Source organism: Cololabis saira, chromosome 22 (assembly GCF_033807715.1).
Source record: "Cololabis saira isolate AMF1-May2022 chromosome 22, fColSai1.1, whole genome shotgun sequence".
Taxonomy (NCBI): domain Eukaryota; kingdom Metazoa; phylum Chordata; class Actinopteri; order Beloniformes; family Belonidae; genus Cololabis; species Cololabis saira.
In genome coordinates, this window is record NC_084608.1 from 30,207,907 (window position 1) to 30,234,340 (window position 26,434).

At 44.3% G+C, this 26,434-nt stretch overlaps 1 protein-coding gene across 1 annotated transcript in view; it reads right to left on the minus strand.

Moving 5' to 3' along the window:
* Nucleotides 1-1,375: 1,375 nt before the first annotated feature.
* LOC133422948 (NACHT, LRR and PYD domains-containing protein 12-like) overlaps nucleotides 1,376-26,434 on the minus strand; it is a 229,237-nt gene continuing 204,178 nt past the window's right edge. The window contains exons 19-24 of the mRNA XM_061713011.1: nucleotides 8,349-8,522; nucleotides 8,026-8,202; nucleotides 5,371-5,544; nucleotides 4,639-4,824; nucleotides 2,995-3,168; nucleotides 1,376-2,111 (exon numbers count right to left, since the gene is read on the minus strand). Of these exons, the coding sequence (XP_061568995.1) occupies nucleotides 2,105-2,111; nucleotides 2,995-3,168; nucleotides 4,639-4,824; nucleotides 5,371-5,544; nucleotides 8,026-8,202; nucleotides 8,349-8,522 (892 nt within the window). The 3' untranslated portion in view covers nucleotides 1,376-2,104. The remainder of the gene's footprint in view (nucleotides 2,112-2,994; nucleotides 3,169-4,638; nucleotides 4,825-5,370; nucleotides 5,545-8,025; nucleotides 8,203-8,348; nucleotides 8,523-26,434) is intronic.

The following is a 26,434-nucleotide window of genomic DNA, read 5'->3' on the forward strand; positions in this document are numbered from 1 at the left end:
GAGGCCAACTGCAGTAAAAGAAACTTAAACATGTCACACTTTCAGCCATGTATTTTCTGTTGTCTATCTCTTATCCGACATGTCAAACCAGCAAAGATCTACAAAAACACAAACCCAGAGAAAAACAGGATGGGACCCATCAATCTTAAACATCCGTTCCTCTTCACCGTCCTCACCTAAAGAAGAACTCAGCTAATCAGTCTGGTCATAAAAACAGGGGCTGGTTCTGTGCTGAGAGCAACTATCAGAGTACAATCTTATAGAAAAAAACCCTCATACTTTTAACAGTTTCATAAAATCCTAACAACAAACTATCGTTTCGCCCGCGTTTATAAAGACGAAGAAGAAATGCAGAAGTGTAAATCAGGCTTTAGTCCATACGCTGCTCCGTAGTTTCTTCTCCCTCCGGTGTTTTTAAGGATGTGATTTGATTTTTAAAATGTTTAACTCATTTGGTTGATTTTGGAAATAAACTTTAGCATTAGCCTCCAGCTACGGGGACCAGAACTATATTCTTGACCAGTAAGTTTGTTTCTGCTGCAAATGTAGACATTTCAACACGGAGGCCAAAGGAGATTCGTCTTTGGAGCCAGCCCCCAGTGGTCAGTCAAGGAACTGCAACATCCTTTACTTCCGGGTTAGACTCAGCAGCCCAACCTTTTTATCTCCTTTTTTGGTCCAAATCTGCGGTTCCTTTAACACCGGAGGCTTTTCAAACAACAATATAACAGGAGTTTGAGTTTGGTGAATACGTTTGCTCTGATTCGTTGCTGTTTATTAAGTTGTGCAGTTTGTATGGGGACTTTTCTTTTATTCTGTTTTCACTTGATATTATTACGTTGTCGGGTTTGACTCTAGAAACTGGTGAGAAACATTTTCTTACACAACACTGAACATCACCTCATCATCTGGGCTTTTACCCGTCAATAGACGAGACGATACACTGGACGACTGTACAGTCGACCTCAACGTTATCTTGGGGATGCAAAGACGGAGCGTCGCCTGTTTTTGGGTGGATGGACTCTGAAAACTGTACATGCTGGGATGTTTGGGTTCATCTTGTCATCTTTTTTGTCGTTCATGGATTCTTAAAGAGTGATACATGCGAGTGTCGGGGCTCCAAGGCCGAGTCCTCGTACGTCAGGATCTGAACCAACAGCCTGTGAATAAAGTCAGCAGGCGGGGGCCGTCGGAGAAATCATAGATTAAAATGAATATATGTATACATACATGTGTGTGTGTATATATATATATATATATATATATATATATATATATATATATATATATATATATATATATATATATATATATATATATATATATATGAACACACACACATGTATATGTATGTACACTGTAATAATTTTCATCGATGATATACTGATCATTTTAGAGAAGGGCAGAAAAAATTATTCCTCCCTTATTAAAGCTTAGTTGTCTTTCTACAGAATAGAGAACATAGCTAAACTGTAAGAATTTCTTAAAAAAAGAATAATTACAATGTTTTTATTGTGGTATTATTTGTATTTGTATCAATTTTTGTACGTATCAAGACTGTGAACGTATGTTGGACCGTGGGCCTGTGTGTGTCTGGGGGAGCAGGTGAGTGCACAGGTGTGTGACTTGCATGTGAGTGGATGAATTCACTTTGTCTGAATCACTGAAATCTGAAAGAGACGACCTCAGATAACACACATCTGTGATGCTGGGAATTCTTCAATAAATGTCCTCTCCTTGTACAGCAACGACACCGACTCGGTTCTTTTTTTCTTCTAAACAAACCTTATTCTCAAAAGCACAACCTTTGACGACCTGTATTTTTTTTTAAGTTGTACAAAAATATCTCGCTGAGTGCTAACAACAGACCGAGTTAAGTTAGAAGAACTTAAAACCCTCTGTGACGTCACCCAGAGGTTTTCTGAAGAGTCGCTTTGAACCTCATTTAATCCAAATAATGAGTAGAACGTCAGACGAGGGTGTTTGATGAGGGAGAGGTGGAGGTTGGTGGAGCCACATGCTTCAACATTTGCTGGTGTTGAGAGATTATAGGAGGACGTCTCCTCTGATAGGAATCCACCTGGTCCACCGTCGTCTGTTTGGTTCATTTTCTGCAGATAAAAACAGATGAGACTGTTGTTTTATTTGACACTAAACTCATGACATCTGGAAATAATTTTATAGTTACATCAGAAATAACAACAAGAGGTTCCTGTTTTATTTTGAAACTCCGTGTCCTCGTGTTTCAGTTTTGTCTTGACTTCCCTTGTTCAGAGACGGTCACATGAAAGTGTTTTAGTTTACATATTTATGCTTAGTTTACATATTTATGCACATATTTAGTTTACATATTTATGCACATAAACAAGGAGAGTTCCTCAGAGTTCGTAACCTGGATGAACCAATACGACAACTATTCCATCAACTGAACCTATTTATGATGAAATAACTGCACAAACATTTAATTTTTACGAAAAATTCAGTCCTGTTTATATATTATTATATTATCACTGCAGTTATTAGATTTTAAAATACTTTTTTATCTTATACTAGACCAATAATGTGATAACTTATATTATTCAATGTGATAACTATATATTATTGGTTCAAAAACGTAATTCCATTCTTGTTTGTTCCTGTTTGTGTTCCGTGTGAAACGGCCACATGGACGAGGTTATTGGTGGATTTTCCATTCTGGGTTCCTTCAGAGTTCAGAGCTGCAGTGGAGCAGCTGTGTGTCTGAACATCCTGGAAGGCCGTCAGCTGGAATACTCCTTTATTTGTGGACACGTGAACACCAGCACAACACTGGTCTACAACACACATCTGGATCCTCTGATCCTGCAGCCTGTCATCATCCTCCTCTCACAGCTTTACTGGGGAAAGCAGCCGCTGAGAAGCTGCAGCTTCACTGGAAACACTGGATCTTTGATAGACACTGGTTTTAGTAGAAAACTGCTGGAAGCAGCAGGACCGACTCCAACCTCCACTGACCTGAGAGTCTGCAGCTGGTAGTGTGGACTCTGCACCAGACCAGACAGCTGCTGCACATCTGCAGCCTGCAGGCCGTTCCCTCTCAGGTCCAGATGTTTCAGATGGGAGGGGTTGGACTTCAGAGCTGAGACCAGAGAAGAACAGCTGATCTTTGACAGCCAGCATCCCTTCAACCTGAACAAAGACACCAGAGTAGAAGAAACTTTAGGTTATTTACATAACCCCAGTTCTCTGAGTAATATGAGTTAGATGTCTCACTATAGGATGCCCCGCTGCTTTAATCTCATTACATCAATCCTGATTGGCTGGTGAAACGTGTCCGTCCGGCGCAGGTAGCACCAGCTACCTTAGATATCCCGTGTGGACGACATTAGGACAACGAAGCGTACGTGAAGGAGCGGAGACGTCCAGCATAGAGAAACGGACAAAAGTGAGAGGCAGGACCAACTCGCCGCAGCACAGATGGGGACAGCTGATGGCTCCCCCTGAAGCCCCTCGTCCTGTCCATGTAAGACCGCACGGACGGGACATAACGCATGCCACCCCAGCTCCCCTGGTGGGGCAGCAAAACCACAACTCCAGGGGAGAACATGAACCCCCACCTGAGGCACAAATACCGGGTTGGGTTTCAAAATCCTCCTCAATCCCCCGGAAAAAGCTGAGTGCACGACGGCTGCACTGAAAGCACGTGGATGTCACTAACCCGCTTAGCCGATGCCAGCGCCAGCAACAACACGGCCTTCAGAGACACGTGTTCCACGTCTGCCCCTCCAGGGGCTCAAAGGGGGGCCTTATGCCCCTCCAGAACCACAACCAGATCCCATGGTGGTACCAGTGGTCTGGACACGGGGAAAAGCCTGCCTGCTCCTTCAGAAAACAGAAACCAGCGGGTGCTGCTCGCTGTTTCCTTCCCAAAGCCCACGTGACCGGCGGCGATAGCTGCAAGTAAAATCCACCGTGGAGAAGGCTTTCCGTTTGTCAAGCAGGTCCTGCAAGAAGGACAATATCACTCCTGCTGGACACTGAGAAGGATAGTGACCACCTTCCTGGACAGGACGGACCCCGGTGGACCCCGGGGTTCAGAAAGGACGGGACTCGCGGGTGACGCTGTGAGCAGGGACAGGACATTGAGAGGACATTGAGAGGACATTGAGAGGACATTGAGAGGACATTGAGCGCTCTGGCCGAAAGCGCAGCCGCCTCGTACGGCGTTCCAGTCAGGGCCGACTGAAGACGGTCAGACTTGGACGGCAGGCCGGGGCTCCTGGAGGACACCGCCGGGGCTCCATGGGAGGCGTGCGGAGCAGTCCCAGCTCTTCATGGCCTGGCAGTGGAGGGACGAGGCCCCGGGGACCGGGCTCCTGCTGATGAGAGGGCATCTCTCCGTGAGCCGCCACCTCATCCACCTACCTGCGGTGGACGGACACGTCTCACCAGCCAATCAGCATTGGTGTAATGAGGTTAATGCAGCGGGGCATCCCATAATGAGACATCGAGTGAAATATATGATATATGATGAAAGACAACCAGAGCAGTAAGATGGTCAGTGTGGATCAGCAGGAGATCAGCCTGATGTCTGCAGGTTAGTGTCAACACAACTTTCACATCAGATTCATCTGAACACACAACTAAAACATGTCTGACCTCAGAGTCTCCAGTCTGCAGTCTGGACTCTCCAGGAAACCACACAGACGTTTCACTCCTGAATCCTGCAGCATCGGGTTCTCACTCAGGTCCAGATGTTTCAGATGTTCCAGGTGGGAGGGGTTGGACTTCAGAACTGAGACCAGAGAAGAACAGCTGATCTCTGACATCAAGCAGTCCTCCAACCTGCATGAAGAATAAAAGATTGGAGCTGAACCACCAGGGTGCAGGTTCCAACAGAACCAGTGAAAAAGATCTTCATCAATATTCATGACATCATGCTGCTGCTCCAATAAAGACGTAGTGACTTCAGCTCTGCAGCTCTGCAGCTCCACCAGTGGATCCATCCATACAAACTCATGTTGTGTTGGAATATCTCAGTCGGTACAAACGTTAGAATCTCAGTGTTTGGATCAGATGAAACATGTTGGACAGATGAAGATGAAGATGTTTGTAGACGATGCTGCACGATCTCTGCACAAACAAACATTCTGCTGCACAGGTTCAGTTCATGTTGGGATGGAATGAAGACGTCATTGTTGAGGGAACATCGTTCACCACTCTGTACTGCACACTTGTGCTCCACGGAGAGGAAAGCAGCCTGCAGACACTTCAGCTGGTTTCTAATGATGTCGGGAGCAGATGAGTCCAGAGACCAGGATGGTTCAGAGCAGCTCAGGTGTTTGTGGCTGCAGAACTCACAATTGTTACAACTTCAGTCAAAGAACAAACCTCAGAGTCTCCAGTCTGCAGTCTGGACCACCCAGGAAACCACACAGCTGCTTCACATCTGAATCCTGCAGCTTGTTCCCACTCAGGACCAGATGTTCCAGATCAGACGGGTTGGACTCCAGAGCTGAGACCAGAGGACGACAGCTGATCTCTGACAAACTGCAGCGCTCCGACCTGGAGAAAGAATAAAACACAGATAAACATCTAGATGAGTGTTTTCTCCTCCTCCGTTCAGGGGGGTGTGGTGGGCAACACTGGAGCTTCACAGTCACAAGGTTCCTGGTCCAAATCCTGGCCCGGTTCTTTCTGCCTGGCGTTTCCAGGATCTTCCCTCATGTTCACTCAGAAACTCCACAGTTCAGAAACACGTCTGTCAGGATTCTTGAAACTTCCACATTAAACGCAGGACGGAGAAACCGGATCGTCTCTTTGATCAGATGATCATTTTTAATGACAGCCAAAAAAGTACTACGTTTACTTTCAGGAATGTGGTAACAAAGTATTCTAGAATAGTGGTGAGTACTCTGATTACTATCGGGGGATCATGGAGACCCTGTATGGACTTGGGAATGCAGGACTGGACTTTTACTGGTTCTGTTACTGCCGTCAAATTCAACATTCATCAATGTTTTGGTATTTATATCAGAATTATTATAATGATTTCATCATATTTCTGTTAATAAAGGATGAAACACAAATGACAGACTTATCACAATCAAACAGAAGCGATTGTAGGAGGAGAAGAGGTTCTGGAGAACTCCATACAGGACCTGCATCATCCCACTGATAGTAATAAGATTATTAAACACTATTCAACAATATTCCTGAAAGTAAACAAAGTATTTTGTTGTTGAAAACTACATTTGACTCTCTCAGATGATTATACGTTTTACTTTTAGCTCGGCGGAGTCACAGATGTGACTTATTTTACAGTGTTTGGAGCATCTTCATGAAGGAAAGCAGCAGTTTGGTCTTGTTGATTGTGAGATGTGATATCTGACATAACGATGCTGAACATCTTCTGCTCCAGGATCTGGTGTGGACTGTCTGAGGGAGCAGCAGCAGGAAGAGCTGCTGGTCCTTTCACTGGATCACAACTGTATCTACTTATTACAGATAAAATCTATTTTCATGGAATAAAGGTTGGGATGATCAGAGTGGTGTTGATTGACAGACTAATGTTACTTCCTGTTGCTTCTTTCCTCCTGCTGCTCTCTGCAGCCTCTGCTGCTCCTCCCTCCACAGACGCCACACGTGTTAAAGGCTGATGGGAAAACATGCGTGGTGCTGGTTCTGGCGTGGAGACCAGTTTATCAACGAGCGTTTGTCTCCGTTCCTCCAGAACCAGGACAACAACGGCTGCAGGAAGCTTCTGAACGTCACTCATGAGTTCTGGACCGGGTAGCTGCTGACTGAGAGAGCTGTTGGACGCTTCCATTGTTGACTCAAGCAACACTTTTACTCTACAATATGTTCACATGTGGGACGGTGCACGTGCAGTGAATGTGCAGCAGCGCGGAGCCCGGGGGAGAACGTCTGCTGTAAAGAGATACGGCGGTACCGACAAACCCAAACCTCACAGCGACTACAGCGGTCCATGAAGAACCTTCTGGAGGGAGATGAAGAGTTTCCTGCCAGCTGATCCCCCTCATCATCCTCACCTCTTCCTCTTCTATTTAAACCGTCTGCAGCTCTCACTCTCACCAGAGTGGCTTTGTGGTCTCCCTGCAGATACCGGTCTCCAGCAGTTCTCCTGGGACTGCTATGCTGGACCGGATCTGTGTCCTTGGACCTGTTTCAGGTCCAGCCCTGATCGCTACGTCTGTCTGAGCTTATCTGTCTGTCTTGGGTTCTGACCCTGGCCCGCTGTTCCTGGATCTGTCTTCTGCCTCACACTAACCGAACTACAGACCGTCCTGGTCTCTGGACCGGTGGCCCGTCCCTGCACGGTCCCCATCTCCCTCTCCTGGTCCCTCTGATTCCTATTTGGATCAATAATTATTTAGATGAGGGTTCTTTACTCCTGGTCAGCCGTCATTCCAGCCCAGTCCCTGAAACCTGAACAACATGTTAGTTTGTTAGCCGTCAGCAGAAACCCGTCTTCCTTCAGGACGTGTGTGGTCTGTGTCTCCGTCAGAGATGAGCTTTCATAGAGGATTTAAAGATGAATATGTAACTCAGTTCTGTCTGGTTCTGTCAGGTTCTGTCTGGACCTGGAGCTGCTTCCTGACAGCAGGAACACACATGCGTGACGGTGAGGTGTGTGTGGTTCTAACAGAACACACGTGTGTGACGGTGAGGTGTGTGTGGTTCTAACAGAACACACGTGTGTGACGGTGAGGTGTGTGTGGTTCTAACAGAACACACGTGTGTGACGGTGAGGTGTGTGTGGTTCTAACAGAACACACATGTGTGACGGTGAGATGTGTGTGGTTCTAACAGAACACACATGTGTGACGGTGAGGTGTGTGTGGTTCTAACAGAACACACATGGATCACAGCAGGTTTCACATGAAATGTGAGTGAATGATGAAGAAGCAGCAGGAGGTTCAGACGATCAACACCTGAAACTCCTTCACCTGGACTGACGGAGTCTTCTCTGTTTGAGGAAACCAAAATCTCCAAGAAAATCCAAAAGCTCCAGTCAGAACCGACCTGAGAGTCTGCAGCTGGTAGTGTGGACTCTCCACCAGACCAGACAGCTGCTCCACATCTGCAGCCTGCAGCTGGTAGTTGAATCTCAGGTCCAGATGTTTCAGATGGGAGGGGTTGGACTTCAGAGCTGAGACCAGAGAAGAACAGCTGATCCCTGACAGACCGCAGCACTGCAAGCTGCACAAAGACACCAGAGAAGAAGAAACCAGAGCAGTAAGATGGTCAGTGTGGATCAGCAGGAGATCAGCCTGATGTCTGCAGGTTAGTGTCAACACAACTTTCACATCAGATTCATCTGAACACACAACTAAAACATGTCTGACCTCAGAGTCTCCAGTCTGCAGTCTGGACTCTCCAGGAAACCACACAGATGTTTCACTCCTGAATCCTGCAGCTGGTTCCAGCTCAGGTCCAGATGTTTCAGGTGGGAGGGGTTGGACTTCAGAGCTGAGACCAGAGAAGAACAGCTGATCTCTGACAACCAGCAGTTCTCCAACCTGAATGAAGAAGAAACAGCTGATGACTTCTGTAACCGTGTTGAAATAAATGTTTCAGAAAACATATTTGAATAATAAGTTCATAGTTAAACAGCTCTGAAGTTGAAATGTTAAGTCATTGACCAGCAATAATGTTTTGGTATTGTTCACTAAATACCATGTTATCAAGGTTAATGTCACTGAAAATGCTGAAATGCTGAAACAAAAAGTGTGTAAAATGGAAAGGAAGTGGTTCTCTTGTAAGTCTGTAGACTCTTATCGTGCATGGAAAAAGTGTAGTCTATAAAAAAGCCCTTCCCACAGCTAGAAGTGCTTATTATGGTAAATGGCTTACACTTATATAGCGCTTTCCAGCTATACTTCTACAGCCCCAAAGCGCGTTACACTATAGACATTCACCCATACACACTCACACATTCACACACCAGTAGTCGGTGGAGCTGCCACACAACGGCACTGGCCTGACAACCAGGAGCAGGGGATTCAGTGTCTTGCCCAAGGACACTTTGGTGGACACAGGAGGAACTAGGGTTCGAACCACTGACCTTCAGGTTCATGGGTGAACGCTCTACCAACTAAGCCACCTTCACCCCATTACTCATTGTGGATAGAGGATAACAAAAATAACCCACGTTTTCTGTTCAGCGCTGTAGCCAGGCTGAAAAAGAGACACAACTCTGTTGAGCCGAGTTTCCTGCAGCTCTCAGTAGTGACGACTTTATGAGCTTCTTTAGCAGTAAAATATCAGGATCAGAGTAGAAAACCACCAGGACGATCCGGTAGCTGCTGTGGGCGTTTCTTCAGCTTTAGCGACTTCCTCAGGCTTTGACTTGACTCTAGACTGCTTTGATCCTGTAGACCTCCCCGAGCTGACCTCAGTCGTCAATAAAGCTAAATCATCCACGTGTTTGATAGACCCCGGCCCGACTACTCAAAAATGTTTTTTCTCTGGTTGAGAAAAATCAAGCAGAGAGATCACGTCTCTCCGGTGTTGGCCTCACCCCACTGGAATCCAATTAAAATGGTATTACTTGTGTATAAAGTCCAAAACAGCCTTAGTGTTTAATAAACCTCTAGTTAGTCTTTAGTAAAACTCTAGTTAGTGTTCAGTAAACCTCTAGTTAGTGTTTAGTAAAACTCTAGTTAGTGTAACTAGTGTGTTAGGGCCAGTACTCGTAGGGGAGTTTTTCTTGCCACTGTTTGTCTTAAGGTTTTTCTCCCACTAGGGGAGTTTTTACCTGCCAGTGTTTATCGTTATGTAATAATTGCTCGGGGGTCTGGAAAGATCCCAGAGACAACTGTGTTGTAATAGATGCTGTATAAGGAAAATTGAATTGAAAATATTCATTTGTGTAGCGAGTTTTGATGTTAATAGGAACTCATTGTGTTTGTTAAAATAAGAAAAAGGACAAATACGGAAGTTAAGTGAATATATTTTATTTGGTAATTTTGTTGTGAAGAGCCAATTGCATTCAAGGGTAGGAGGGATCCAGGATACGAGTTGACGTATACGACCCCTCCCCACTACACACATTGAGTTACAGCTGTGGAGGAGGATGCAGGACGTCTGCTGCAGGATGACACGTGTTATCTGCTGTGACGGGAGACTCTCAGGTGTCCGACCAGGACTCTCAGAAACTGAAGTGGTGGTAGAGTCGGTCAGTTCAAATCTTTTTTTTTTTAAATATGTTCATCCCGATTCTTTCCCATTTATATCACCCATTTATTTATATCAGTGCTCCTATCTAGTGAGCAGGCTGCTTCTTTTCACCAAACAGGGTGGGGCTTCACTGGCCGGACGTAGCGCGTGGAAGGATCACGTTATTCCGGCCAGATCCTCCCCACCGGGGCAGTGTGTAGCCCAGGGGCCTCATTTATAAAAGAGTGTGTAGGATTCATACTAAAAGTGCACGTAAACCCAAAAGCCAAAAATGGCAGGCGCAAAAAAAAATCTGGATTTATAAAACCGTGTGCACGCACACTTGCACACAATGTTCGCTTTATAAATCACAGTCCAGCTGGAAGATTGCGCAGGTGAATTCTCCTCATATCCCGCCCTCTACACGCCCACTTTCTACCATAAATGGGCAATGCAAAGTAGTTCATGACTGTATTTGCATATGAATGAGCCTGCTGAGCATGCGCAGCGGCTTCCTGCAGCCTGTTTGGGCGTCAGGATGAATGAGACGTGTCGAGCAACCGTGCCACTAAATTTCACAGAGACTGAGATTGAAATGTTGTGGATGAGGTGGTGGCCAGGAAAACAACATTATTTGGTGGTCACAGTAAAAGTAGAAAAAGTATATAGATAGTATAAAATAAAGCGAGTGAATGGCAGCACGGACAGATGGTGCAGAAAAAAAAAAGAAGTGGTGTGATTTGAAGGTGGAGGCCAAGAGGTACGGAGCCCCTAAAGGGACACAGATTTCTTTATATATATATAATGAGTTTTACGTGCGCGCGTGAAACCTTTAAGGCTGATTTATGGTTCTGCGTTACACCAACGCAGAGCCTACGGCGTAGGTGAGTGTCGCCGCGTACCCTACGGCGTAGGCTCTGCGTCGTTTTAAAGCAGAACCGTAATTTAGGCTTTACGCGCGCGCGTAAAGGTTTCACGTGCGGGTAAACTCATTATGTATTAAAAAAAATCTGAGTCCCTTTTAGGGGCTCCGTAGAGTGGCCCGGCACTCATTTGTTCTGTCCTCAGTCACTCTACGGTTGGAAGCGGTGGGTGAGGAGGAGGTTCCCGACGTGTCCTGCACGGCGGCTGCAGCAGCAGCACCAGAGTCCTGACTGACGCTGTGCTTCACACACAGAGGGACACAATCAGCGCTATTATATTATAAGTCTGATATGTGATGACATTAAGAGTATGACATGAATCTGGCTTCATTTCACCACCTCACCACCTGCGTCGCCAGTTCCCCATATCTTAAAACTGTTCCTACGGGAGGGTCAGGTTTGGCGTAGGGATACGCACATTTTTCCGTTAGTTTTTTCTTTTTAAATCCCGACCTTTGCCTAGAAGGTGGCTTGCGCATCTTTCAAGCCATGTTTTGTGCGCAAGCAAGCTTTATAAATGAGGCCCCCAGGGCATGTTTTTGTGAGGGTAGCTCGGGTGAGGGTAGCTAGCATTAGCTACCAAGGGAACACGGGGAGAACATGCAAACTCCACACAGAAAGGCCCTTTCACCAACCCCACCCAGGGCGCTGGAGTCATGGGGGAACTAACACGCACTTCGGCGCCCACAGCGTCCCCAGCGGGAATTGAACCCAGGACCTTCTTGCTGTGAGACGGCTGCACTACCAGCTGCACCACCGTGCCCCCTAAGTCACTCATTCAACGAAGACGTTGACCGAGTTGCTGCTAAGACCGTCCTAATTGCTTGGCATGGACTTTGTTAAGAGGCTAGCGGCCTGCAGGCTAAATCGGCAGAGCCCGGGTGGATCTGTGAGCCTGACGGAGAAGTGATGGAGCCTGACAGCGTCGCCGTGTGAGGGGAGCGACGGAGGCGACCGTGAGGCTGAGTCATCTCTGCAGCTGCTGGATATCTCTGCTCATCCTCCAAGACTGGGGTGGTGCAACGTCTCTGAAGGGACCGTTGTCTTATTCAGCCTTCGTTTGTTGGTGGCTGCAACATTTGGACATTTGAGTATTACTTTATTTTACTGCCGGCTATAAGTTAATTATCTGGGCCCAAAGGATGTCTCTGAGTTTGATAAAGACCATTCTGAATGATTTTATCAGCCTGAGGGTTGGAAGAGTTTCTGAATAGTTTTGAAAGCAATATTTAACTGCTATTTCTGTTTTCTTTAAGTAAATGTTTTATAATTTTCCTGACGTGTGTTTATTGACTACTTTTGATCATTTTAGTAGTTAATGCAAATTGGCAGTAATTTAAGATTTAATGGTTTAAAGAGTGAAAATTAAGTTGTAATTGTATGTTGAAGAGCAGAAATGTTGAACGATCGCTTGCACATCAGCTGAATTCTGTTGACTTTATTGAAGGAACCCCAAGTTCTCTGAAGGTTCAACGAACTCAGGTCAGAACCTCGTTCTGGTCACATCCACTGGAGAGGCGCTACACTTCCACTCAGACTCCAACTTTTACACTTTAAACATCATCACACATCTCTTCCAGGAGAGAAGGGAGAAATAAACTTCTGGACATGTTTAATTAAATTAATTATACTATATTAACCTCTAAAGGGAACTGATGATTGCCGCAGAAATAGTCAGTGTTACAGAGTCACTAGAAAGAGTCTTTCTAGAAGTTTGCAGGTGTGTTCAGGAATGATCTCCTGCAGCCGTCTGTATGACGGAGAACCTGAAGACGTCTCTGACTGAACACAGTCCTTAGTTTTATCTGTTTGTGGAGGATCTGTTTGGACAGACTTTTCAAAGCGTCTACGATGTTTTAAATCTGTGAACTGACCTCAGAGTCTCCAGTCTGCAGTCTGGACTCTCCAGGAAACCACACAGATGTTTCACTCCTGAATCCTGCAGGTTGTTCAGACTCAGGTCCAGATGTTCCAGATGGGAGGGGTTGGACTTCAGAGCTGAGCCCAGAGAAGAACAGCTGATCTCTGACAGACCGCAGTCCTGCAATCTGAACAAAAAGTAGGTTCTTCAAATTTCAACTTTGTCATCAGGTTCATGTGGGTCATCACTGGTATCTGGACTTTATAAAACAGGTTTTAAATTCTATTATATCCATAATGTTGGTTCCTGGTTGTTCCTCTGAAATGTTCACCTTTTAATGAACATACTGGGGTTCTCTGCTAGAATAGAATAGAATAGTTTACTGCCATTTGTACAAGTTAAAAACAGCTCCATAGGAAGTATTGTGCATGTCCCAGAGTCCTGGGGGGTTCATGGTTCTGAGTGAGAGAGTGGGGGTTCCTTCATTGGTGTCTGGAGCCAACAGCCTTACAGTAGCTGGTAGAAGCTGTTGTTGAAGCTCTGTAGGTGCTGATGCTCAGGTTGTAGCCCCCCCACTGGAACAGACCATGGAGGGTGGCGTCGGTCCCTGAGGGGGCTCTGTGCTGGTTGTCAGTCTGCACGCCTTCCAGTCACCTTCAGGATTCTCTCTTGTATGTGTTTATGTTTTGTTCAAATAAAGGACTTTGCTGCCCTCTGTCACCTTTGGGTATCCTGCTTTTGGGTTCTGTAATCTCACCTCGTGACAAAACCTGCAGCTGTTTTAAAACTAGTTCGGACTCAGGAAACTGAAGACTACAAACACAAGAAAGTACAAAGTACTTATCAAACATGTACTCTGACCTGATGTACTGGGACTTCAGACCCGTGGCACTCACTTCAGTTGCCATGAAGACTCTGGAGAAGCTGGTCCTCCGACAGCTCAACTCTGTGCTGCCAGACACCGTTGACCTCTTCAGTTTGCCAACCGCTCCAACAGATCAGTGGACGATGCGGTGGCATTGGCACTTCAATTCTGCAACACCTGGACTCTCATGACACCGATGCACGGTTTCTGTTCCTGGATTACAGCTCAGCCTTCAATACAATCAAGCCGCTGAAGCCGACCACGAAGCTGGCAGACCTGGAAGTACCCGCTCCCACCCGGAACTGGATCCTGGACTTTCTCACAGACGTGGTGAGGATGGGAGAGAAGGTCTGCTGAGCTCACAGTGAGCACAGGAACCCCGCAGGGCTGCTGCCTCAGCCCACAACTCTTCTCCCTCTACACATATGACTGAACCTCCAACCAGGACAATAACATCCCCATCAAGGACGCGGACGACACCACCATCCTTGGCCTGATTACAGGGAAGGACGAGTCATCACACAGGAACCTGGTCCACAAAATCACTGTCTCTGGGGGAGACAATGATCTGGTTCTGAACCTGGACAGAACTAAATAATTCATCCTGGACTTCAGGAACCCCCCCCCCCCCCCCCCCCTACTGCAGACTCCTCTCCTCAGGGGACTGTGGTTGAGCGGACTGAGAGCTCCAGGTTCCTGGGCCTTCAGATCAGTGAAGCCTCAGCTGGAACAGCAGAACACACTGCAGCTCTGGTGGAGAAAGCTCAACCCCCTCACAACGTACAATACAATACTTACAAAAGCAAAAGTAAAATGTACAATAAATCTCTCATCTACCTGGTAAATGTCCTGTATTTAACGGTGATGCAACTCAGGGTCCTCAGCTGGACAACAAGGACATTGTATAGCGATAAATATATTTTTGTATTATATGTACATTGTTGTTATTGCAATATATGTTGACTGTTGTTATATAGTTATTTATCCTTTTCTTATTTTTGTGTATTTCTGACTTGCGTCTGATGCAAATGCTAATAAACCTCTATTCCATTCTATTATTTTAGTATTTTATTTTATTTTACTATATCCTATTCTATTCTATTAGAGATAGAATTTTTCCAAAATAAAGATGTTTCTTCATATCAGATCTTAAATATTTCCTAAAGATGTTTCGGATTAAAGTATTTTTGTCACATCTTTGGAGGTTGATAAGTGGATAAATGTGGAAACATCTAAAGTGGACTGACCTCAGAGTCTCCAGTCTACAGTTTGGACTCTCCAGTCCACCAGACAGAACCTTCACTCCTGAATCCTGCAGGTTCTGGTTCCGACTCAGGTCCAGTTCTGTCAGATGGGAGGGGTTGGACTTCAGAGCGGACGCAACAACTTCATAGTGAGTCTTTGGGAGAAAACAACCAACAAATCTGTGATGAGAGAAAATATGATGTCAGTTGTAATAAAGTCTGATTTAAAGCCAGACTGATTTAGGTGACTTGAGGTGAACCAGAATAAAACAAACACATCCGACTTCAAAGGTTTTCCTTTTCAAGATCAAAACAAGATTTGAAGAAGTGAACTGCTAACTGATGGTGTTATTGATCCATCTGGACTCACCGAAGCTTTCTGCAGTTCCTCACAGCTGCAATCAGTCTCAGTCCACCCCCTGGTGTTGTCTTGTACTTGTCCAGGTCCAACTCATCCAGAACCTCCTCCGACATCTGCAGCATGTAGGCCAGAGCTGAACACTGGATCTCAGAGAGTTCCTGCTCTGATCTGTTCTCTGACTTCAGGAACTCTTGGATCTGCTGATGGACTGAGAGGTCGTTCATCTCCATCAGACACTGGAAGATGTTGATGCTTCTGTCAGGAGAGATAAACTCAGTGTTTATCTTCTTCAGGTTGTTGATGACTCTCTGGATGGTTTCTGGACGGTTCTCCGTCTGGTTCAGCAGACCTCCTAACAGTCTCTGGTTGGACTCCACAGAAAGACCATGAAGGAAGCGGACAAACAGGTCCAGGTGGCCATTTTTACTCTTCAGGGATTTCTGCATGACTCTCTCCAGGAAGTCATCCAGAGATGAGTAACTGTATTTTCCTCCCAGGAAGTTCTCCAGCACATCTGTGTTTCTGGTGGAGTAACAGTGGAGCAGGTAGACTGCAGCCAGGAACTCCTGGATGCTCAGATGAACAAAGCAGTAGACGGGTTTCTGGAAGACCTCACACTCTCTCCTGAAGATCTGGGTACAAACTCCTGAGTACACCGAGGCCTCTGGGACATCAAGACCACACTGCTCCAGGTCTTCTTGGTAGAACATGATGTTTCCTTTCTCCAGATGTTGAAACGCCAGCCTCCCCAGCTTCAGGAGAAGGTCCCTGTCAGCCTCCGTCAGCTCCTGTGGACTCGTCTCATGTCCCTCCTGGTACTTGTTCTTCTTCCTCTTCGTCTGGACCAGCAGGAAGTGGGAGAACATGTCAGTCAGGGTCTTGGGCAGCTCTCCTCTCTGCTCTGTGGTCAACATGTGGTCCAGAACTGTAGCAGTGATCCAGCAGAAGACCGGGAGTTTACACATGATGTGGAGGGTTCTGGATGTCTTCATGTGGGAGAGGATGCTGCTGGACCGCTCTTCATCCCTGAACCTCCTCCTGAAGTATTCCTCCTTCTGGCCGTCGGTGAAGCCTCGTACTTCTGTCACCCTGTCCACGTGTTTGTGAGGGATCTGATTGGCTGCTGCAGGTCTGGAAGTGATCCAGATGAGAGCTGAGGGAAGCAGGTTCCCCTGGATGAGGTTGGTCAGCAGCACGTTGACCGATGAGCTCTGTGTGACGTCAGACACGACCGGATCGTTGTTGAAGTCCAGTGAACATCTGCTTTCATCCAGGCCGTCAAAGATGAACAACGGTTTCCCGGCAGCCAGCTGCTCTGCTGTGAGCTTCTGTAACGATGGATGGAAAACCTGGATCAGCCTGAGAAGACTGAGCTGCTCATCTCCGATCAGGTGCAGCTCCCTGAACGAGAGCAGAATCACCACGGTGACGTCTTGGTTCTCCGAGCCCTCGGCCCAGTCCAGAGAGAACTTCTGAACCGAGAAGGTTTTCCCAGCGCCAGCGACGCCGTTGGTCAGAACCACTCTGATGGCTCCACGTTGGCCAGGTAAGGCTTTAAAGATGTCCTGGCACCTGATTGGAGCGTCATGGATGCTCTTCATCCTGGAAGCTGTCTCCAGCTGCCTCACCTCATGTTGGGTATCAACCTCTTCACTCAGTCCCTCTGTGATGAAGAGCTCCGTGTAGATCCTGTTGAGGGGGGTTCTACTTCCTGGTTCATCAGTTCCTTCAGTCACATGTTCACATCTCCTCCTCAGACTGGTCTTGTGTTCATCTAGGACCTCCTGCAGACCAGCATCTGCTGAAAGACAAGAAGAACTCTGAAACTACAGAACAAAAGTCTTTCCAGTTGTCAGAAATGAGTCCATCAGCAGACAGATGTTCAGTCTTACCTGGTACAGTTCTGCTCTGACTGGCTGTCTGCAGTCCAGCTCTGGTTCTGGATCTTTTTCCACACTGGGGACAGGAGGACGGTCCTGGTGGAGCAGACTGGTCCCAGTATGAGCTCATGCAGCGTCTGCAGAACCAGTGTCCACAGCTGCTCGAAACTGGATCCTTCAGGACGTCCTGACACAAAGGACAGCAGGACGGCTGCTCCTCCACACCAACTCCTCTCCTCTTCCTCCCTCTGTGAAGACATGTCTTCATCACTAATGTCATTTATGACTGTTGTAGAAAAACATCCAGATGAGTCAACAATGTCCAGAAGCTCAGGTGGTCTCAGAGAGTAAAAGTGAGCTGCTTTTCTGTTTGAATTCAGCCTCCAGATGGGAATAAAACTGATGCTTCCGGAAGATCAAATTTATTTATTTATTTATTTATTTATTTATTTATTTATTTATTTATTTATTTATTTATTTATTTATTTATTTATTTATTTATTTATTTATTTATTTATTTATGTGTATACATTTTATATTCATAAGTTTATGTGTATGCCAGTAGTGGAAGAAAGAAAAACACCAGAAAAACTAGGAAAACCAGTTTGCCTGGGCGAGATATTAGGATCCAGGATCGGTTTCCCTTTTCTTCTTCCACTTATTCTTCCAACCGTTTTTTCATCCATTCATTCCCGGACTGTAAGGTGCTTTTGAGTTTGTACATTCCTCCCCTTTAATCAATAGGCAAGAAACTACAGTTTTTCCTTGTCTTGGTTTTTCAAGCCTCATAAAGGATGGATTTTCCATCTTCTGCCACTTGGACCATGATCTGACAAAAGCACCTGGGGCTTTGTTAAGGTCCAACTGGTGCGTTACATTTGTAACTGGAAATAAAAGGTTTATTAATAAGAGGAGTACAATAGGAGGTGTGATAGGATTCATTCTAGTTTATAAATGAAAAATGTATCAAAACTAAATCACATGCAATTATATGAAAGTTTATGTTGTTTTCTATTTAATTTATCTATTTATTACAAGCAAAACATATTTCACTGTTAGTTATTAATGTCATGAATGAGTACTAGAGTCCTAAAACTGCTGCAGACTCTCCTGGACCGATCTGGAGAGCTGGTTTCATCCTGAACCAAACTCTGCTCTCTGAACCAGCAGGACCACATGGTTGAGGAACACAGAAGACTCAGTGGTGGAAAAACAGGAACCAGAAGGAAAAAGTGATGTTTGAAGAACCTAAAACATCCAATAAACCACCATGGACAGAAAACATAAAGTCATGATGAGTCATAGAATCAGTTAACAACAGTTGCCTTACTTTGTGTCTGAGGGTCCAGGTTCTTTACTGAAGTTTGGAGGATGTTCATTGGACCAGTCACTCTTCATAGACAGACAGCTGGATCCTGGAGACTCTGGTCTCTGACTGCGGTACCGACCTCTGCAAACACAAATTCACATCAGTCACTGATAATATTGATGATGAGCACTGAAGAAGATCTACAGCAGGGTCTCCAACTCTGGTCCTGACAGCCACAGTCCTGCATGTGTTAGATGTTTCCTGCTTCAGGATTGCCCACCCCTGACCTAGTCTGTATCCAGTCCTGGAGCAGATTACTGCTTTCCTCTCCTCCTGACATCAGAGCTCATGTTTCCTCTGCAGGAACCTTCCACAGGGATGAGGGATCTTAGGACATTCCTGCTTCCTGACCCTCTGAACATCTCAGCGATTCAAACTCAACACTTCCTTAATTGAACTGAAATTCTTTTGTTGATGAAAAAATAAGATGAATCCATTTACAGTTTTTGTGCAGATTTAACACCAAACTGTCCTTCCTCCAAAACCTATAAAGTGTTGAAAAATAACTTGTTTTTATCAAGAACAATTACAAATTGTTAAGCATTTTACCTACAATCAAACCTGCAATAACCCACGTTATTAACTCACAGTGGTAGCAGTAGTACTAGTAGCAGTAGTAATGGTAGCAGTAGTGGTAGTAGCAGTAGTAGTAGCAGTAGTAGTAGTAATGGTAGTAGTAGTAGTAGTATTAGTAGTAATAGGCATAGTAGCAGTTGTCTTAGTAATGCTGGCAGTAGTAGCAGTGGTAGTAGTAGTAGAAACACTACAAAGTGACCAAACCTGCCAAAAACCCTGTTTTAGCAGTTTTTAATGTCATGTCATACTTTGTGTCTGAGGGTCCAGGTTCTTTACTGAACTTTAGAGGTTCATCTTTGGACCGGTCACTCTTCATAGACAGACAGATGGATCCTGGAGACTCTGGTCTCTCCTCCTCTTCCTCCACACAATCATCCATCTTCTGGACTTCAGTCATTCAGAGACATGAACCACAAACACCGACCATCTTTTAATCTGTAGACAGAAACTTTATTAGAACACGACTAAGTCATGAAATCAATGTAACAACTTTCCCTGAAGGACTTTGTCAAAACTCGTGAGGAGGAAGAAAGAGGTTTTACTGATACTGACGATGAGACAGACCTGAAGCTGAGTCTCCTCTAACCTGACGCCAACATTTCTGTCCAGGTGGGATCTGTGAAGCCGAGTCTTCACCTGGAGAAGATATTTTATGTTTCATTAAAAAACTTGCTGAAAAACAGACTTACAAAAAAACTTTGTGTTAAATTCAAGTCTCACAGAGAATAGTCTAAAATTCTGAAGAAGATAGAAACTTAGAGCTTAAAAAAGTCTCAGTTACTGAAATAAATCAAACTTGTAGAATCTGTAAAAATCTTCTGAACATCAGGATAACACGCACACGCACGCACGCACGCACGCACGCACGCACGCACGCACGCACGCACGCACGCACGCACGCACGCACGCACGCACGCACGCACGCACGCACGCACGCACGCACGCACGCACGCACGCACGCACGCACGCACGCACGCACGCACGCACACACACACACACACACACACACACACGTCAGAGGTTGTGTTGGGGCGTGTTTCCTCTGTGAGGAGGAAGAAGCTCCTGTTTTAATTCAAATATCAACAAAGTAACATCCAGAATCCCCTGCCTTTATACCAGAAAGTGATGTCAGAAGGTCATGTGACCCTTAAATGTGAAGTTAGCTGGATGTCAGAGAGGCATCGCAGGTCCTTCCTCCCCGCTGCCATCAGACTGTACAACCAGGCTGATCTCATTAGCTAACGGACAATAAATAACATGTGCAATAACAAGATGTGCAATAACCATATGTGCAATATCTGTCTGTCTACCTCACACTCATCCTACCTGCTTTTTTGCACTGTTTTTTTTTCCTTCTGACTACTTTTATTTCCATCGCAATGTATATACTGTCTATATCCTGTAATTATATATATATATTTTTACTTTTTACTTTTTTACCCCCTTCCCTGCATGTGTGTGTTAAGTTACTGCTGCTAACATGTGAGTTTCCCCATTGAGGGAGTAATAAAGGATAATCTTATCTTATCTTAACTGCTTCCTCAAAAATGTCCCAACAACCTCCAGAGTCTCTTTTCCAGTGTTTGATTAAACCTGATACAGGTACGTCTGAACAAGAGTCCTCAAGGACACATTTATCTGACCCCAAACTATTTACTTCTTTTTTTAAATACTTTTATCACGATTTTTTCCCCATTTTATCCCCCCGTGCTCCTAGCTAAGTCAGTCGTGGGCGTTGCTCCCTCTCCCAACCCCAGGAGTTCCTGCTCTGAGCTCAGGTCTCCTCCTGACTTGAGGATGAGCAGCTTCTTTCCACCAGACAGGGTGGGGTTTCTCCGGCCGGACGTAGCGGTGGAAGGATCACGTTATTCCGGCCAGATCCCCCCATGTGTTTCCCCGGCTGGCCAGAGGGGGCAGTAGAACCAGGACTGGTGCATGTTTTTGTGAGGGTTGCTCACATTAGCTACCAAGGGAACACGGGGAGAACATGCAAACTCCACACAGAAAGGCCCTTTCACCAACCCCACCCAGGGTGAGGGTTGAGGGTTCCAACCCCATCCAGGGTGCTGAAGTCACGAGGGAACTTAACACGCACTCAGTGCCCACAGCGTCCCCGGCAGGAATGGAACCCAGGACCTTCTTGCTGTGAGACGGCACTACCAGCTGCTCCACCGTGTCCCCTAACTATTTAGTTCTTTAGTTTCAGTCTCAGACACTTTAACACCAGCAGAAAAAGAAGGAACAAACACTCACCTGGTCTCCTCTGCTGCTCCGTCCACGTCGACATGGACTCTGAACTCTGAACTTTGAATCTGTCAGGTGTTTTTCACCTGACAGAGCTCCTCCTCCTCCTCTTCCTCCTCCTCCTCCTCCTCCTCCTCCTCCTCCTCCTCTTCCTCCTCCTCCTTCTCCTCACTGTATTTACAGGAAATCACATGACCACTGATGAGAGAGAGTTTTACAGTCTGACTCAGACACTTTATCAGCAGCAGCAGAAGAACTTGACACACGTGGAGATGACGTCACGGAGCAGATAAAACAGGGTCGACAACGACGGCTGGTGATTTTTATAGAACCTGCATCAGTTGTCAAAGAGCCACGTTTTGGATTCTGGGAGAAAGAACGAGACCAGAATCACCAGGAAATAAAACAGATTGACCTTAAAGTGGTTGGTTTTGCTGCTTGCAGATGTTCAGATGTTCTCCAGAGCAGAGACGGCTGCAGGAGACGGCAGAGCCAGGACTGTTCAGCTGAGCAGCCGGTATTTTCCATGTGGTGACGGAGGCTCCGGTCCTTCTGGACCAGAGAGGAACCACAGACACAGAAGCTGCTGCTGAGGTGACCAGCACATCTGCTGATGCTGGACCTCATTTTAACTCTGACCCCCCATAGAAAATCCAGGGAGCAGCTGTTTCAGAAGTCCCCACGTCAGTAAAAAGAGTCCACCGGTGTGAAATGTGTTGTCAGTATAAATACAACTGCTCTGTGAAGGTCTCAAATGTGAGTTCATATTATTCTAAAGCATATACATTTAATTCAGTATGTATTTCATTGTTTCATGGATCCTGCCTTGAAGAACATCATGAAATAATTTCAACTGTCATGACAGTTTGTCCACAGACACAAAGTTATTTTCTGCAGCAAGTCGAGACAAATCGATCCCAGATAACGGATCGATGCAGAGCCAGAAGACAAACTCATTCAGGAGCGTTTAGGGTTTTTGGATGATGTAAAAGACAACTGACGTCTTCATGTAGCTCCAGCACACGCATGAGCACTTCCTGAGTTGGTAAGGTGAGTGAAGGACAGGAGAAACAGCACAAACATGTCCAGAGCTGCTGAGAGAAGCTGTGAATGTGACTGAAGAAGCTTTGAAGAGAATCCTCCAACCCCAGCAGCTCCTGCAACAGTTGCACTTTTATCCTGCACAAACATCTCAGATGGAAACCTGCCTGAATTCACCACATGTTCCTGTACGTCTGTGTAGGTGACAAATACATCTTTAAACTTTATAAATTACCATTTCTCACTTCTGCTATTGTATACAGAACATTCAAAATGTTTCATACAACCTTAAATCAACAAAACTTGTTAAAGCTGGAAGAAAATCTCGCAAAATTAAATGAAATGTTCCAACAAAATCAGTTCATCCTCAAGTGTTTTGAGATTTTTCCCAAAACACATTTGTTTGTGTAAATGTATTTGTCTTGTAAAGAAGCTCATGTCAAATCAATGTTTTCAAAAACTGCTACTAAAGTCAATGAGAAAACGACTCTCAGTCCAGGTCGGGACGTCGCTGGACCTGTTTTAGGTCAATCATATGTTACAATTTACATGTTACTATTTCATGTAGTCGGATGAACACTTAGACGTCCAGCATCATTTTATCGGGACTTCCACCCTCTTCTTAAACATCTCATGGATTCATGCAACCACCTTTGATAATGGAAAGATGCCATATCATTCAGACTCAATCAGAAGCTGTTTTAACATGACCTGTAAGCTCATTCTGGGAAACACAAATGCTTTTACCTTTTCCTTATCCCGTATATGATTTTAACAATAATAATCATAATAACAATAATACATGTAAATGATCATTATTCAGCCTCACAACAACCCATGGGGCTCATTTTTCCACATAAACAACAGTAAACAACAACTTCAGAGGACTCACGTGCTGCTAAATCAAAGCAACAAAGGACAATAATCACATCAACAATAACATGTTGCTAAATGGGCAGTTCAGTGACTGCACACAGGAAGAAAAGCGTTTTTCTCACCATTTGAAGAGGAAGAGCATCCTCCCGTCTTCCATGGTGGTAAAGTGGTGAATGAGGCGTCGTAGAAACTCCCACTGGCCTTTAGGTCCTCGACAGCAACAGTCCATGTTTCTGTTTCTCACATCCCGCTGAAGATGCTGACGAGCCCAGAACCCTGCAAGAGTGCTGTCACTTTAGTAAAGTATTGATACTAAAAACCCTCCTCTGCACTAATAATGTTGCTACTTTACTGAGGAATCAACACACACGCCGTTATTTCCTTCATGACGTTGATGCTAATGTGCTGTAATGTGATAATAATCATGACCGGTACATTGTATTTCCAGACCAGTCGTCTCATCTTGTACATTTAATATCAGTTCTGTGTCTATCTGAACTTATTGATTCATCTATGAACTCTACATTTAATATCAGTTCTGTGTCTATCTGAACTTATTGATTCATCTATGAACTCTATTCCAGCAGTCCGGGCTCAGAGCTCTTTCCCGCCTTACGCGGTTGCTAGGCAACGAGCCCCACCGGCTGATTCCGTTAGGTTTACGTTTATCAACAATACAAACATAAAATCTAAGCATAAACTCACACATTACACATTCACCCATCAAGTACACGATTATAACTCTCCATTCTTACCTGCAAACAGCAAGAAATAAGTATTACTTATCCTCGTTACGCCGCACACGTCTTCACACTCAAGTGTGTTCTCGTTCTCACAGTGTAATCCCGTGAGACTTCCATTGTCCCCAAACATAGTGCAGCGCCCTCTGCTGGTGAGAGTTGGACACTGCATCACCACATTTGTCGATAAACGAACCTTTTCCCATCAGACAACACCGACAGTTGGAGATAAATGACAAACGCTGTATCTTAATATGTGTTTACGGCTATAACAACAAAGCAATGAATGTGAATTTCTATGCAAAATTAAGTCAACATATAAATGAATGGAAAACAACAAATACTTCAGACAGAGTGATATTGGGTGGAGACCATAAGATTCATGGCTAGACAGAATACCTCACAGAAACTCTCAACCTGTATATAGTGACACTATATTGACTTTGTGTACAACAACACGGGTGATTGATTATTGGAGAACATCAAATCCAACATCTGTTCAATATACATGGTATAACTGCAGGAAACGGTCAATGTTCAAGACTAGATTACTGGTTGATTTCGTGTGAGTTATGCAATGATATCTCAAATTGTGAAATTTCAGCCGCTCCGCTCCCAGACCATTGCATGATTAGTCTAACTTTATTAACATCTAAGCAACATCAGAATTCTCCAAATATTTGGAAGTTTAACAATGATTTACTACAGAATGTTGGATTTTGTGATCAAGTGAAATCTCTTATCATGGAGGTTGAAAATTTAGACATGTGCGATGTTAGTAAATGGGAATGGTTCAAGTTTAAGGCCAAACAAATTGCAATTGACACAGGCAAAAAACTGTCACATTTAAGGAAACATAAGCAGAAGAATCTATTCGACAAAATTAATTCATTAACAAATAATACACAATTATCCTTAGACAACATTACTGAATTAAAGTTACTACAGACCCAGTTAGACGACATGTATACAACAAAGGCAAATGGAGCTTATATTAGATCAAGAGCTAGATGGATCGAAAAGGGGGAAAAGAGTTCAGCATATTTCTTTGGACTGGAAAAACAAAGACACACTAAGAGAAAAATAAGTAAGATTATGACAAATGACATTATATTAGAAGATCAGAAATTAATCCAGGATGAAATTTGTCTCTTTTATTGTAACTTATATACATCAACATTTAATTATTCAGATTGTAACATTTTATTTGATAGCATCGATGAGGACATAAAAAAGCTGGATATAGAAGACAAACATATACTTGGAGAAGGATTAAATATAACAGAAGTTGAAAATGCATTAAAACAAATGAAAAACGGTAAATCACCAGGGATTGACGGTTTAACAATTTAATTCTTAAAACATTTCTGGGCGGACATTAAAGAGTTAATATTTAGAAGCTTTTTTGGAATGTATTCAGAAAGGATGTTTGTCCCCAACTATGAAAACAGGTTTAATAACTTTGTTACCAAAACCATAAAAAAGATCTGTTGATGCTAGACAACTGGAGACCAATAACCTTACTATGCAACGATTACAAATTACTTGCTTTAGTTTATGCAAATCGCCTAAAGGTAATACTTGGAAAACTTGTAGAAAAATATCAATCAGCTTTTATAAAGGGAAGATATATTCACAACCATATTCGACTGATTCTGGATATGATTGATTACCAGTCATTTATTCAATCAGATAGTTTAGTGCTTTTCCCAGATTTTTTCAAATCATTCGACACAGAGGAACATGATTTTATGTTTACAGTACTCAATAAATTCGGATTTGGAGAAGGGTTCTGCAAGGTTATTAAAATGTTTTATAATGATATCTACAGCTATATCTCCCTCAACCCTGGAATGACACCAAAAATTAATATCTTACCTGGAATTAGACAAGGCTGTCCTACTTCGCCCAAATTATTTATTTTATGTACACAAATGCTAGCATATCTAATTGTAAATCACACTCAAATTAAAGGAATTACCATTTTTGATTATGAATATAGAATAAGTCAATTTGCAGACGACACAGTAATCTTTCTAAAGGATAAATCTATAATTGAAAAAGCCCTAAATATAATATCAATCTTTTCTAAAGCTTCAGGTCTGCGCTTAAACGTGGAAAAAATGTGAAATACTACCTCTTCATCCTTGTGCTGAGATAAATATAAGCTCCATCCCTGTTAAAATGGAATTAAAATACCTAGGTTTAACAATGTCTAAAGACAGAAACAAGAGAGAAAAACAAAACATAGAAGAGAAAATAGATAGTATGAAAAAATCTCTCAACCACTGGC